This window comes from Trachurus japonicus, chromosome 19 (genome assembly GCF_045865225.1).
Source record: "Trachurus japonicus isolate A0001 chromosome 19, Traja_1.0".
Lineage (NCBI taxonomy): Eukaryota > Metazoa > Chordata > Actinopteri > Carangiformes > Carangidae > Trachurus > Trachurus japonicus.
The window spans coordinates 12794566-12807662 of NC_140925.1; the positions used below are offsets into that span (position 1 = coordinate 12794566).

A 13097-nucleotide genomic window follows, 5' to 3' on the forward strand; every position below is an offset into this window, starting at 1 on the left:
ACTGAGGCTGATTGGACCCGCCCCCTCCCTCTCCCTCTTCCTCTCTTCCTCTCTCTCATGATACACGTAACATGACTCAACTAACATAACATATAACCCTGTCATGCTGAGTCACAGTCACTTCACAGGTAAACGTGGTGGTGTCAATATTAATATCTTAAACATTTTTATGTCACTTCATCCAACCCATCCGGACTTCCGGACTCCTCCCTGTCGTTCTACAGTGTTTTTATTTTATTTCTCACTTTCTATATATTCCCTACTCTTTTTCATTGCCTTCATTAGGCCCAGTAGCCTATTATTTTAGAAAATCTTTCTAAAATATTAATAGCCTATTAATGTTGCCATCTATTTCCATTGTTAAACAACATAGGCCATATTGCAAAAATGTGCAAATTAGCCTAATAATAAAGGTTACAACCACCCCATGCACTAGTCTGTTAATTAGAATGAGGTGAATACATTAACATCAGTAACAGGTGAGGTTTCAGACCACCTTAACAAATAATTTATAAAAATGAAATACCGGTAGGCTAATCACACAACAAATCACAATGCAATCTGGATGATTAAACCAGGTTAAACAATGTTAAATTTGAGAGTTCTCAACACTCACACATCTTCATCTTTAAAGTCTGTAACTGTAACTATAAGTAGCTAAACACTCATCTGTCTACTTCACTCCCAGGTTTTTAAAACAGAGGACTGTTCCAGCTGGGGAGAGATCAACACAAGGCAAGGCATTTTATTTGTATAGCCCATTTTACAAACAGTTTGTCTCAAAGGGCTTTTAACATCATTACAACATCCTCTGCCCTTAGACCCTCACATTGACTGAGGAAAACCTCCCAAGGAAAAAATGGAGAACAAACAATCACTGTCTGAGGTACAATGAATGACCCACATGCAGATGCTGAGTTCCTCAAGTTTGAATACCATAACACTTTAACAGCTGATTGAATCCTCTCAGGTTCACTGTGCGGATCACATAGCAGCAAAGTGCATCTACAGGTTGGAGCATGTCTGTATATTACAGTAACTGCTCTGCATTGGGATTTAGTCAGGACTGATTTCCTGCTGGGATATGCCAGTGTCAGACAACTGTTCCAGGGAACTAAAACAAACAAGAGATAGAAATAGAAAGAAAGTAATTAGAGGACATCACATAGGCAAGTCTGTAACAGTGGGTTTTAAGAAGTCACTTCAAATTTGCTACCTTGCAGCCAGTCCACTGTGAGCTTTCATAAAATCTTAAAGTCCATTCTACAACTAACTGGAAGGGTTGTTTTTACTCTAATTTGGAAATTCAAGTTTATAACAACTCTGATATTTTACGAATGAAGTTTTATGGTTTAAGGTTCATTTCTAAACATGTTTTCACATGAGAAGCACAATAAAGTGTAACAAACACGCACCAGTCCAACGAGTCTATACTCAAACTTGTCATTGTGGGAAATTAATCACCATGGCTGTGTCATCTGCAAACTTCACAATACAACTCTGATGTTTGGCTGAACAGTCATTGGTAGGTCGAGTGTATAAGTCCAAGCAGCAGCCTGTGAGATAATTATACTGTAGGTGGGATTGTTTCATTTGTCACAGAAATATTTCATGAGTGTTCCTTTATGTGTTTGGTGTTTTCTATGATGACATAAGACAAAAAGCACTGTCCTATGATGCGGTCAAATAACCTGACCAAAAAACTTTTTGTTTTGTGTGAACTGACACCTCAAATGAACTGCTTCACTGATACATTGTCAGATTGCTGACTAATGCAGCTTACATGTGAATATCCTCGCTTACCATTTCCTTCCTCTGTTCTTCTGGTGGAGCCTGTGTTTCTGTAAGGTCGTATCTGACCGAGATAAAGAGCTCTCAGATACCAAGCTTCAAAATGTTCTGTAATCTCTGTGAGATAAAACTTAAAATACCAAGATTACATACTGCGGTGTGCAAAAGTCAACTCAGACCAATGAAACGCATGGGATGGGACTAAATAAGAAATGTATGTAGCCTACAGTGTTTTACATTGCTTTGGGTGCTTTATAAACGGGTAGATGTGATCTGTCTCCTGTTTATGGGAACATCTGCAAACCTTAGCAGCACTGACTGAAGTTAACATTGTATTTCTCTGACCATGCAGTCATAGACGTGATACTCAGTGTTTGGATTTCATTGAAGTATTTCTGAGTTGGTGGACTCGTGTTTGAAAGCTTTTGTTGTTCTTTTGGTGGAGAGAGTAATACAGTAAAACACTTCAAAAATACTGGTTAAAAACAGTAGTCAGAGTAGTAGGACCATTTTATACAGTTATTCATATTGGGATGAAATGGGGATAACCAATGGTTATTTTCATGGTTTATATGTTCTTTGAGTTGGTGCATTACTTAACTGTTATATTTGTGATTAGACACAGTAAAGGAGAGCAGTTCCATAGTCAATGTTACCTGTAGGTATGAAACAGAGTATTTACGTAACCTGTGGGAATACCAAAATGTGATATGTTTATGTTTTGTGTGTACATGTGTGGTATATTTTGATGTCGATGCTGATGAAAAGATGACCACTCTGACACGTCTTCTTTGTAGATGGTAAAAAATAGTTTATTACAAAAAAGATGTAGTGTCAAAAACCGAATCCTTGAGAAGCCTCTATAGCCAATTACGAGACCTCTGGCTCTTAGCCAAAAGTTCTGACCTTATATACTGTAGTATGTTCTAAAACTCCACCTCTCTAAACATAAGGAATGAGTATTTAATCAATAAGAGTCAGCTGCCACACTGAGTGGTACAATAGCTGATATCACCAGTTACCTTGGACCTCCTTTTCAGACAATGGTATTTTATGTACCTTGAACTGTTTATCTATCTATAACTGTCATGCACTCAAGGCTCAATCATTCTAACAGTAGATGTCCAGCCTGTGTTATAACGTCCAGTCTCACAATTACTTAACAACTTAGGAGGTAGAAAATACACCACATATTCCCCCCTTCGAGGCCAAAAAGTCTCGACATAACAAAAAGCAACACCCAATTACTTAAAATATAAAGATAATGAAATGACTATTGACGGAGTGTAGGAGCGAAAACCTGTCAGGCGGTTATCTTAAAACAAGACAGGAAATTCTCCTACGGCCCCAACTACCCATGGCGACCACTCTTCGGCACTCCAAACAAGTCAGAGAATAATTCACAAAACATGATTTTAAAGAAAAACAACTTCAGGGAACATATGAATACCTCAGGAAATTATAAATAAATTAAAGTTCTAATTAAATGAGCGGGTCAACCCCTCGCCTCATTTAATCAGGTCCCTGCCTACCATTTCTCTACCGCAAAAAGAAAACACCTGAGGTTCCAACACATTCACCTGTAAAAACAATACATAACATCATGAAAATCAAATTACATATTCATCGTACAAAAACACATAAAAAAAGCAAAATAATAACTCATACAAAAATCATGTCAAATGTCAATAAATAGTATTTCTCAGATTTTCAGTCCAAGTTCATCCAGGATGCTGGGGCATCTGATTCATCCCAGACCATCAGGATCCTTGGACAGTCCACTTCAATTATAAACCTCTCCTTTCCCAACTTGTCCTAATAAGGAGAGAGAGAAAAGACACCAGTATCCTTGCAAAATGACATACAATCAAAGATTGCAATAAACATCCTACAATAGAATACAGCATCTAATATGGGTATGTGTCCCTCAACTGTCCTAAGTCTATTCCATCTTCGTTGTCGTTATTGGGTGCAGGCAGCAGTGACATCTGAGCTTGATCCCCAGGCATTACTACGCCAACCCATCTCAAAATCATGGCTTTTGCAAAAGTCAGCAATACAGTACAGAAACAGAACAATAAACATAGTGTTATCACAACGGCTACCATAATTTGGGCCAACACTGCTCCCATTGGTCCAAACTGTTCCTGTAACCAAGTATTTGCTGAACGTCCTGCTCCCTCAGAAGCACCAAATGCATCCCTGATGCTTTTTAGTGCATCTATTACACTCGTCATATTATCGGAACTATCAGGAATCAGAGTATAACAGGCATCACCGGTTAAATTCAAAGCCACACATAGACCTCCTTGTTTAGCCAAGATGTAATCAAGGGCCATATCATGTTTTAGCAATGTCAATCTATGACTCTTTTGTGTATTCGTCAAAGTTGTAAACCCTTTAATAGATTGATCAGCAAAACCTTGTAGCGTATAGGTGATATTATCAATATGATCTGCTAGATATGTCACACCATACCATGGGAATAGCCCTATGCCCCACTTTTCTGCCAAACTTACTCTGAAGTGATAGGCCTCCATTTCATGGAACTGTGCCATTTCCCTTTTTACCCTATGTCCGGAAGTAATATTTGACTGAATAGCATAGACTTCATAAGGGAGTTTCAAGGTTGCCAGATAGCAACAACCTGTCCACCCATATGGAAGAAAGATATAGGCTTTATCACCACAGACCCACCAGAGGTCTTTAAAATTGCCTATTGTCACATTAACTGGCAAAGTCTGATTCTTCACAGTCAAAGTCCTGCTATTTTCTTTAGCCGGAGCATGAAAAGTCACCTCATACCAATCATCAATGGTTCTATGACTACTCTTGGCAAATTGCATTACATAATTTTTGCACGTGGATATCCCCATGAACATCCCAGGTCCACTGTATGTGTTATTTGAACAAAAACAGGTTTCTGCCTTAGCAGATGTTATCGTCATTGCCTCAGGTCGTGACGCCGTTACTACCTCATTTTCACCAAATAAGTTCAAATAAGGTAAGTTCAGCAACCAAGAACATTCTCGTTTAGGCTTAAACAGATTTACTGACATAGCCATAAAGGCATCTCCTCCTGATTTTTGTTGATAGAGTAACCAAGACAAAGCATAAAATTGGCAAATAGGAGCCAATTGTTCCGGCACTGGTTCTAAAATTGATCGCCATGTTCCTGGCGGTGGAATTTTCACCACACATGGACCTTCAATTCTCTTAATTGATCTAACAGAATGTGTCAGCTGCTGGAACCACAAGTTCCTACCCGCTACTGGGTCTGAAATTTGCAATGCTTCAGCATCAAACCCATATGCTCTCCATTTTGATTCCCTCTTCTGCAAAGCACGAACCTGACCTACTGATTCCTCTTTTGTTCCTTCAAAGTCCAACCAGTCATCACTTCCATCTTCAGAGTCAAAAGTCATCACTTCTGTTGTCTGTGTTGTTTCTTCAGACTCTTGAGGTATCGCAAATTCTGTTATTACTTTAATAGACAAAGTTGTGTCTGGCATAACTTCATCATTATCAATTATATGGGATGCTTCTATCACCTTTTCTGACGTTAAAACAGGAGTTATTGCTGTTAAACTGTCAACTTTTGTCGTTATTTTTGGATCTACAGTGGTAAGTCCTGCTGATATATTATTTACTTCTGTGAAAGCTGACACGGTGGTCAATGTCTGACCTTCATTTACCACTGTAGAAACATCATCAATCTTTGGATCTCTTATAGTTAACATAACCTTATGGATTACAAATCTCTCAGTCCCATGCTCAAGGGATGGAACATTTTCCAAGTCTGAATCTGGAAAAAGACATGTGTATTCACCTTGATCTTCCAAAGTAGCATCTCGTAATAAAAGTGAACAATCTCCTTTCACTTTTATCCACCACATATCATTTCCCAAGACATACTTTCTCTTATCAAGGGTCACCTTGTCAATTTCAGGCCCCTGTAATATTATGTCTTTGCCTTTGTTATCCTTCCATCTCAGTGTATTATCTTTTCCAGAGCTATCTTTATCACACCTACATGGGAGCTGAACTACTTTCCCTAAAGCCGCATCTACTTCAGTCGTCGTACCGTTTTGGTTTAACTCTTTTTCTGACTGGCCTTGGGCTCCTCTGTCTTTCTGTATCTCTTGATGTTCCTGCAACTGCCTTACAACTCTCTGCAGTCTCCTGTTCCCTAGTATCCAGGGAACACTCTGGCCCTGTTGTCTCTGGGACATATTGAAAATCAATTTTCTCGAATCCTCCTTCTTGGTTGTCAACTGGTAGGTCTCCCCCACCATCATCAGGAGGAACAACAAGCTCATCATTCTCATCATTAGCTTGTTCCTGCAGACCTTCAACATCCTGGTCCTGCAAAGGTAACGTTTCGTCTGTTGGTGCTTTAACACAATGTGACAAGTGGTACCAAGTTGGAGACCCTTTGACCTGAACCGCAGTTCCTGTGCTGCGAACTACCTCAAATGGTCCTTCGCGACGTGCATTATACCATTTTCTCCTAAAAACCTTCACAAACACCTTATCTCCAGGTTGCACGGTTGGTCTGTTTTGTTCCTCAAGTCTCTCCCGCACCTCCTCTTGCTCCTGTCTGTCAGAGACATATGTAGATATTCTTTTATGAAGATTAGTCATATATTTTACATATGCTTGCATTTCACCTTCCAAAAGAGCCAAACTTGGACCTTTTCCACTTGTACGTAAACAAGGTGCTGGCATTTGTCTACCTGTAGCCAGCTCATGAGGAGTCATATGTAAATCACGCAGCTCACTGGAACGGCATGCCATTAATGCTAATGGAAGTGCTGCAACCCAGTTTAAGCCCGTGTGCTGACATATTTTCGTAATACGATTTTTCAAAACACCATTCATTCTCTCACAGATTCCCTGACTTTGAGGATGATAAACCGCTCCGAGGCGCTGTTTGATTCCTAATTTTTGCAAAATCAATTTGACCGTTTTATCCACAAACTCCTTCCCGTTATCTGAAGATATTCGATCAGGAAGTCCCCACCTGCTTATGACCTCCCTACACAGAAACTTGGCAACTGACTGAGCATCCTTGCGCTTGGTTGGACAAGCTTCCGGCCACCTGGAAAATCTGTCCACAACAACCAACATATATCTCTTACCTCCAATTGGCTTTATCATATCCACAAAATCCATAACTAACTCTCGCATCGGACCCCTTGGAGTCGGAATATGGCCTGGTGGAATGATCACACCTCTACGAGCATTGTTTTTTAGACAAATGATACACTTGCCTATAACATGATCAATCTGTTCCAATAAATATGGTGCCCAAAATCCATATTCTTTAGTGATTTTCCTCTTTACCTCCCCCCTTGCAACATGGGCTAACCCATGTGCTTCCTGGATCATCAGACCCAACAGGTCAGGAGGTGCTATCACTAGTCCTTCATGATTCCTCCAGAGACCTGTGGAATCCTGTGTGGCACCTCGATCCATCCATAGCTGTTTATCTAAATCAGAGGCCGCATTCTGCATCAACTTTACATCCTTGAGTGTAACTTTATCTTCCAACTCCACTTCATGTGTAACCAGAAAAACTTTGCCTGATTTAGTCGCCCCTGTTACAGTTTTTGCAGCTTCATCAGCTGCTTTATTGCCCAGCGTGACTCTTGACGTATCTGTCTTATGTGCTGCACATTTTGCTATAGCTATTTCCGTTGGTTTCATCATAGCATGCAAAAGTTTCATTATTTGATCATGATGTTGTATAGGAGAACCATCTGTTTTCTTAAACCCACGGTTCTTCCATACTGACCCAAACAAATGACATACATTATGTGCATATGCAGAATCTGTATAAATTGTCACTCGCTTTCCTTCCGCTAACAAGCATGCTTCAGTTAATCCCACAAGTTCAGCAAGCTGTGCCGATGCTGGCTGTGGTATCACTTCTGCCTTCTCAACTACAAACTCTGTTCCCTGAGCTTTAACCACAGCATAACCAGCACTCAATTTATCTCCCACACGATAACAAGACCCATCAGTCCAATATTCTAAGTCTGCATTAAGTAATGGAAGAGCCTGCAGGTCTGATCTGAGCCTTGAATAACGTTCTGCTTCCCGCACACAATCATGCGGTTCACCATCTTCTGGGGTTGGCAAATTCTCAGCTGGATTAACGGTATCGCATCTTACCAAAGTGACATCTTCTTGTTCCAAAAGCCTATGATAGTCTCTAAGCCTAGGCATAGTCAAGGTGTATTTACCATAGTTTAAAAGATTCCTAAGACTATGATGAGTGAGAATTGTCACTGGGTATCCCATTGTCACAGATGAAGCTTTATAATACATCAAGGAAACTCCCACCATTGCTCTATAACACAGTGGTAGCCCTAGCTCCACCTCTGAATAAGCAGTTGAATAGTATGAAATGGGTTGAGGATTTATCCCTGTTCCTGTTGCTTGACAAAGAACTGCACATGCATATTTGCCGCCAACTGAAGTGGAGACATACAACAAAAAGTTCTTAGAGTAATCTGGAAGTGCCAATGCTGGAGCCTCCTGCAATCTCTGTTTAATTGTTTCAAACGCCATGAGGCCATCCTGCGTCCAAGAAAGATTGCCATGCAATTTGGCATTTCCAGTATCTTTTATCATAGCTCTTAAAGGTCCTGTTAAACTAGCATAATCCTCTATCCATGCAGAAGAATAGCCAGTAATTCCCAAAAACGTCATCATTTCTCTCACTGTTCTGGGCTTGGGAGCCTTTCGAATGGCTTCTAAATGAACATCAGAAATACTCCTATGTCCCTGAGTTATAGTCTGTCCCAAATAAACTACCTTCTCCTGGCAATACTGTAACTTCTTCTGAGAAACTTTATGACCATTCTCTGCCAGTATTTGCAATAGTTTAACAGAATCTTCATGACAAGTTTTCATATCTGGTGAGCAAACGATAATATCATCCACATACTGTACCACTACACTTTTCAATTTCTGATCTATCCCTGTCAGATCATCTTTCAATACCTTATTGAAAATGTGAGGGCTATGTTTGAAACCCTGTGGTAATCGTTTATACTCATAAGATTGTCCTTTATATGTAAATCCAAACAAACCTCGGCTTTCTACACTAAGTGGAACACTAAAAAATGCACCACACAAATCCAATACCGTAAAATGTGTCGCAGTAGGAGGGATTTGAGCTAGTAAAGTGTGTGGATCTGGTACTTCTGCTGGAAAATCAGCAACCACATCATTTACAAATCTCAAATCATGCACCAAACGGTAGGAACCATCTGGTTTTCTTACAGGTAACAACGGAGTATTACTTATCGGATTATGAGTTATCTTTAAAACATCCGCTTTCAAAAGCCCCTCAATCTGTGGTTCAATTCCCTGAACCGCTTCCTCTTTTAATGGATACTGATTTTTCCACGGGGGTGTAGTCCCTGGTCTAAGCTGTATTTTAACTGGTTGAGCCGATTTTACAAAACCAATATCTGTACTGTGTCGGGACCACAAACATTCAGGCACCTGCTGTAACATTTGTTCTTTTACAGTATCTGTATCCGACTTTACACTGCACATGGATTCATGTGTCGTTTGTATGACTTGAGGTCGCCCAAGACCCTGTGCTGAGATCATAATCTTAAGAAACTGTTGATCTTCACTTCTCCAAATAGAAAGATTTTCTTTTGTGGGTATGAAAACAGCTTTTCTTGCTTCTGCCACCATTTCACCAACATGTTTCTGTTCATAATCTTCAGATACCATCAAAGTTACATGTGGCACACTCTTTTCAATGCTATATTCCTTATTGATATAATCATTCACATCAATTATCATTGCTGCCCCTTGTGGTCCCAAAACAATACTGCATGATTTAAGCTCAACCTGTTTAGGCTGTTTATCCAACCAACCTTCAAAGCATGATGGAACAGTATCTTTAAAATACTTCAATGTACAATGTAATGGATATTCTGGAAATCGTGCATTAGGCATGTTTGCAACAACAAATTTCTCCCACAACTTATAAGGTTCCAAAAATCCTGGAGTGAAATCACCAAGCCAAAACACCGAAGAAGCATCAACATCAGTTGCTAACAGTGATTGATAAAGAGCATCACTAGGCATTTCCACCAGACAGCCGTCTGGTGTACATTTAATCGTACAATTCAGTTGACACAAAGCATCTCTACCTAAAAGAGCAATTGGTGTATGTTCTGATACCAATATCGGTATTTTGGTTTTCTGATTTTTATAGCAGAGCTCAATTGGTTTGGTCAGGGGAACCAGTTGTTTTATTTCCTCAAACCTGATTGTCCGAATAAATTTACCAGACATAGGGAGGTGTATAGCGTCCTCAGGCCGAATGCAGGTGAAAGCAGCTCCACTATCTACCATCACTTCCAATGGTTTATTGTTTACTTCCACCATTATCGTTGGATCTTGCTCAGGCCCTGACACTACCAGCTGACACCCCCCTTTCGGGTTCTCTGGGCATCCCTAAAATCCTGGCTCCGGGCCCCTGTTTGGGTTCACCGGTCCCTGTGGTATCATCTGTTGACTTTGGAATCCACCTCTATAATTTCCTCCACTATTTCCAGCTCTTCTACAATTCCTAGCTATATGTCCAGCCAGACCACAGTTATAGCACACATCTTGCATCCGCTGATTAAAGTTTCTTCTTCCTCGTCCTAAATTGCCTCTACCACGTCCTCTCCAGAACTGTGGTTGAGCAGGTGGAAGCACTGGACAAAGCTCCTGAAACCCGACCTGACCTGGGGAAAATTGTGGTGGAGGTTGACTTCCAACAGGCTGTTCTTGCATCACTACCGCCTGCTTCTTCTCCTTCTTTTTATTGTCTGACAACTGCAGTTGTGTGAGCTTCCTAAGAGCCTCTTGATCCTGCTCTCTCAAATCACGCTCCTTCTTCCTATACAGCTCAACCTGGTGTGCAATATGGTCTGTATAAACACTTTTGATCATACTTCCCAAACCAACAACCTCTGCTAATTTGCTCCTCACAGGTGTGGGTAAACCCTTCTCTATTTTCGCCCGTAGGATTGACTGCTCCATTTGCCTGTCGTCTGGATCATACCCTGTAGTGTTTCTCCACATCTGATGCGCTCTTGACACATAAGCACGAGGATTTTCATCGCATCCCAATGGCTCGATCAAAATATTATCAGGATGCACATTTGTATAAAATGTGTCCTTCAAAGATCTCCACATCCTGCCTCTGTTTGCAGCAAACAGCTCTGAATCATTTACAGATGTTCCCATATAACGACTAAGTCCCGCTCGCTGCAAAATCTCTTCCATAGCTGGGACTCCTAGGATGTTTGCTAATAATCTTTTAATATCACCCATGGCAGGTTGCGTCCCAATCATAATTTCTTCTAATTTAGATATCCAGGGATGCGCCCCATTCTGGAGAATGGGTAGTTTCTCAAGGATATCTGACATGTCTGTACTCTGCCAGGGTTTATATTCCATACTTTGTCCCCTTATGATTACTGGATACATTGAACTGGAACTCTTGTCTTTCTTATGACGGAGTGAATATCTCGCGTCTGGTTTCGTAGCACTCTGTGCTTCTAGTTCATTTTTCTTAGACTGTAATTCCCCTAACTTGTCCTCCAAAAAATCTTTCACCATTGGTGTGGATGTCGTAGATAGGCGTGAAAGGCAACTATCCATTTCATCAGCGATGAGTTTTATACACTGCTGTCTATCTTCTTCTTCCTGTTTGGCAAGGAATTTATTTTTTAGATACTCCATGTATGATGGACTCTCACCTTCAAACTCTTCATCGCTGTCCTCCACTTCGCTTTCACTGTGATCTTTGGGATACCTTTTCTTTCCTATCTTGGCTCCTTTCCTCTCTGCACTGGCTAATATCCTTCTTACAGCAGGATCATATCCTCCCATGGCTCCTTCCAGATCAATCTGATCATTATCGTCATCGCCAAAATCAATCTTTCTGACTCTCATTTTATCTTTAGCTTTAAAATGCACAGTTTTACTTTTACTTTTAGAACTGGGATACATTTTCAAAGTTGTTTCTGCTCTTCCTGTCTCTATTATTCTCTCTTTATCATCTGTAATAGAGTAGCTACCCTCTTGACTAATTACAGGGAGCTGAGGATAAATATCCTTCTTATAAGGTGGGAGCTTCTGTGTTGGCATCACATGTGAAAAGGGAGCCTCTATTTCTATCATTAGCTTTTCTGTCTTTCTCTCACTCATCTTTACTTCCTCTTCAACCTTTTCTTGCTGCTCCTTATTGGCCTTTGCCCACTTATGACTCTCTTTTTCAAACAACTGGAGCATATCCAACTCCATTTGTCTTTTTTCTTTACATTTGTCATTCTTTCTTCCTTTTTTCTCATCCATCTTATAAGTAGACACAAGCACTTGCATGGTCTTAATGACATCGGGATTAAAAGTCCCTTCTACTGGCCATGGTCGATCAATTCCTGACCAACGCTTTTGCCACTTTCTTGACATTTCCACGATACCTTTAACTAAAGGATTGTTCTTCTGAACAACCTCAACAGGAGTTACTACTTTTCGATCTTCCACCCTCGACATTTCTATATCTTTCTCGAGCAAAATCTAATTGAAAAAGCATCTAAATTGTGTTTATTTATTAACACGATTTACTAAAAAAGTTTACCAAATCAATTCATAAATTTATTCTGTTTTTGCCACTCTAATACTTACAAATAATATAATAAACCAAAATGAATTTGCCAACTCCAAAAGATTAAAGGCTCTTAAAGACAAAGATCAGAATGCCAAACTCAAACCCATCACAGACATTAGTCAATCTACAAGAACTAGAATCCCTTGGCCTTTATCAGATAAACCGATTCCAAAAGCAAAGTCCAAAACAAAGCACCAATACTCAATCAATTGATCAGTCAGTTGTCAAATCTCTTTCTCTACGGTCTTTCAATATGTATTATCAATCATGTGTACATAAAGATCTAAAAGCAGATGTGTGAAAAGAGTTTGTGTACAAATCGCACTGGCCTTATCAGCTGGATTCAGACGCAGGCGTTGTCGTCTGCCATCCACAATCCACGTGACATAGACCAGTTGTTTTCTAATCCGCCTCCAATCCTCTTGTCTTTTACTCTCGAATCATGTAGAGAAGAAGAACAACCATTTTAATGACATTTTATATTTAAACACATCATTCTTAATCATTCAATTCTTTTTCTTTTCCTAGTTTTTCTATCTATTATTTTTACAAAAATCCTTCTTTTAGGGCTCCTTTATTTATTTATCCAAATGTCCTCTGAACAGAAGCT

General features: G+C 40.0%; 1 protein-coding gene across 1 annotated transcript; it reads right to left on the minus strand.

Annotated features, from left to right (window-relative positions):
- Window positions 1-9599: 9599 nt before the first annotated feature.
- On the minus strand, window positions 9600-12042 carry LOC146967558 (uncharacterized). The gene has a single exon (XM_085761255.1). The coding sequence runs from the start codon at window positions 12025-12027 to the stop codon at window positions 10282-10284; it is 1746 nt and encodes a 581-aa protein (XP_085617381.1). The 5' UTR covers window positions 12028-12042; the 3' UTR covers window positions 9600-10281.
- Between the last annotated feature and the right edge of the window lie 1055 nt (window positions 12043-13097).

Coding starts and splice junctions, on each gene's coding strand:
- LOC146967558 (XM_085761255.1), bottom strand. CDS start 12,027: ATGAGTGAGAGAAAGACAGAAAAGCTAATGATAGAAATAGAGGCTCCC.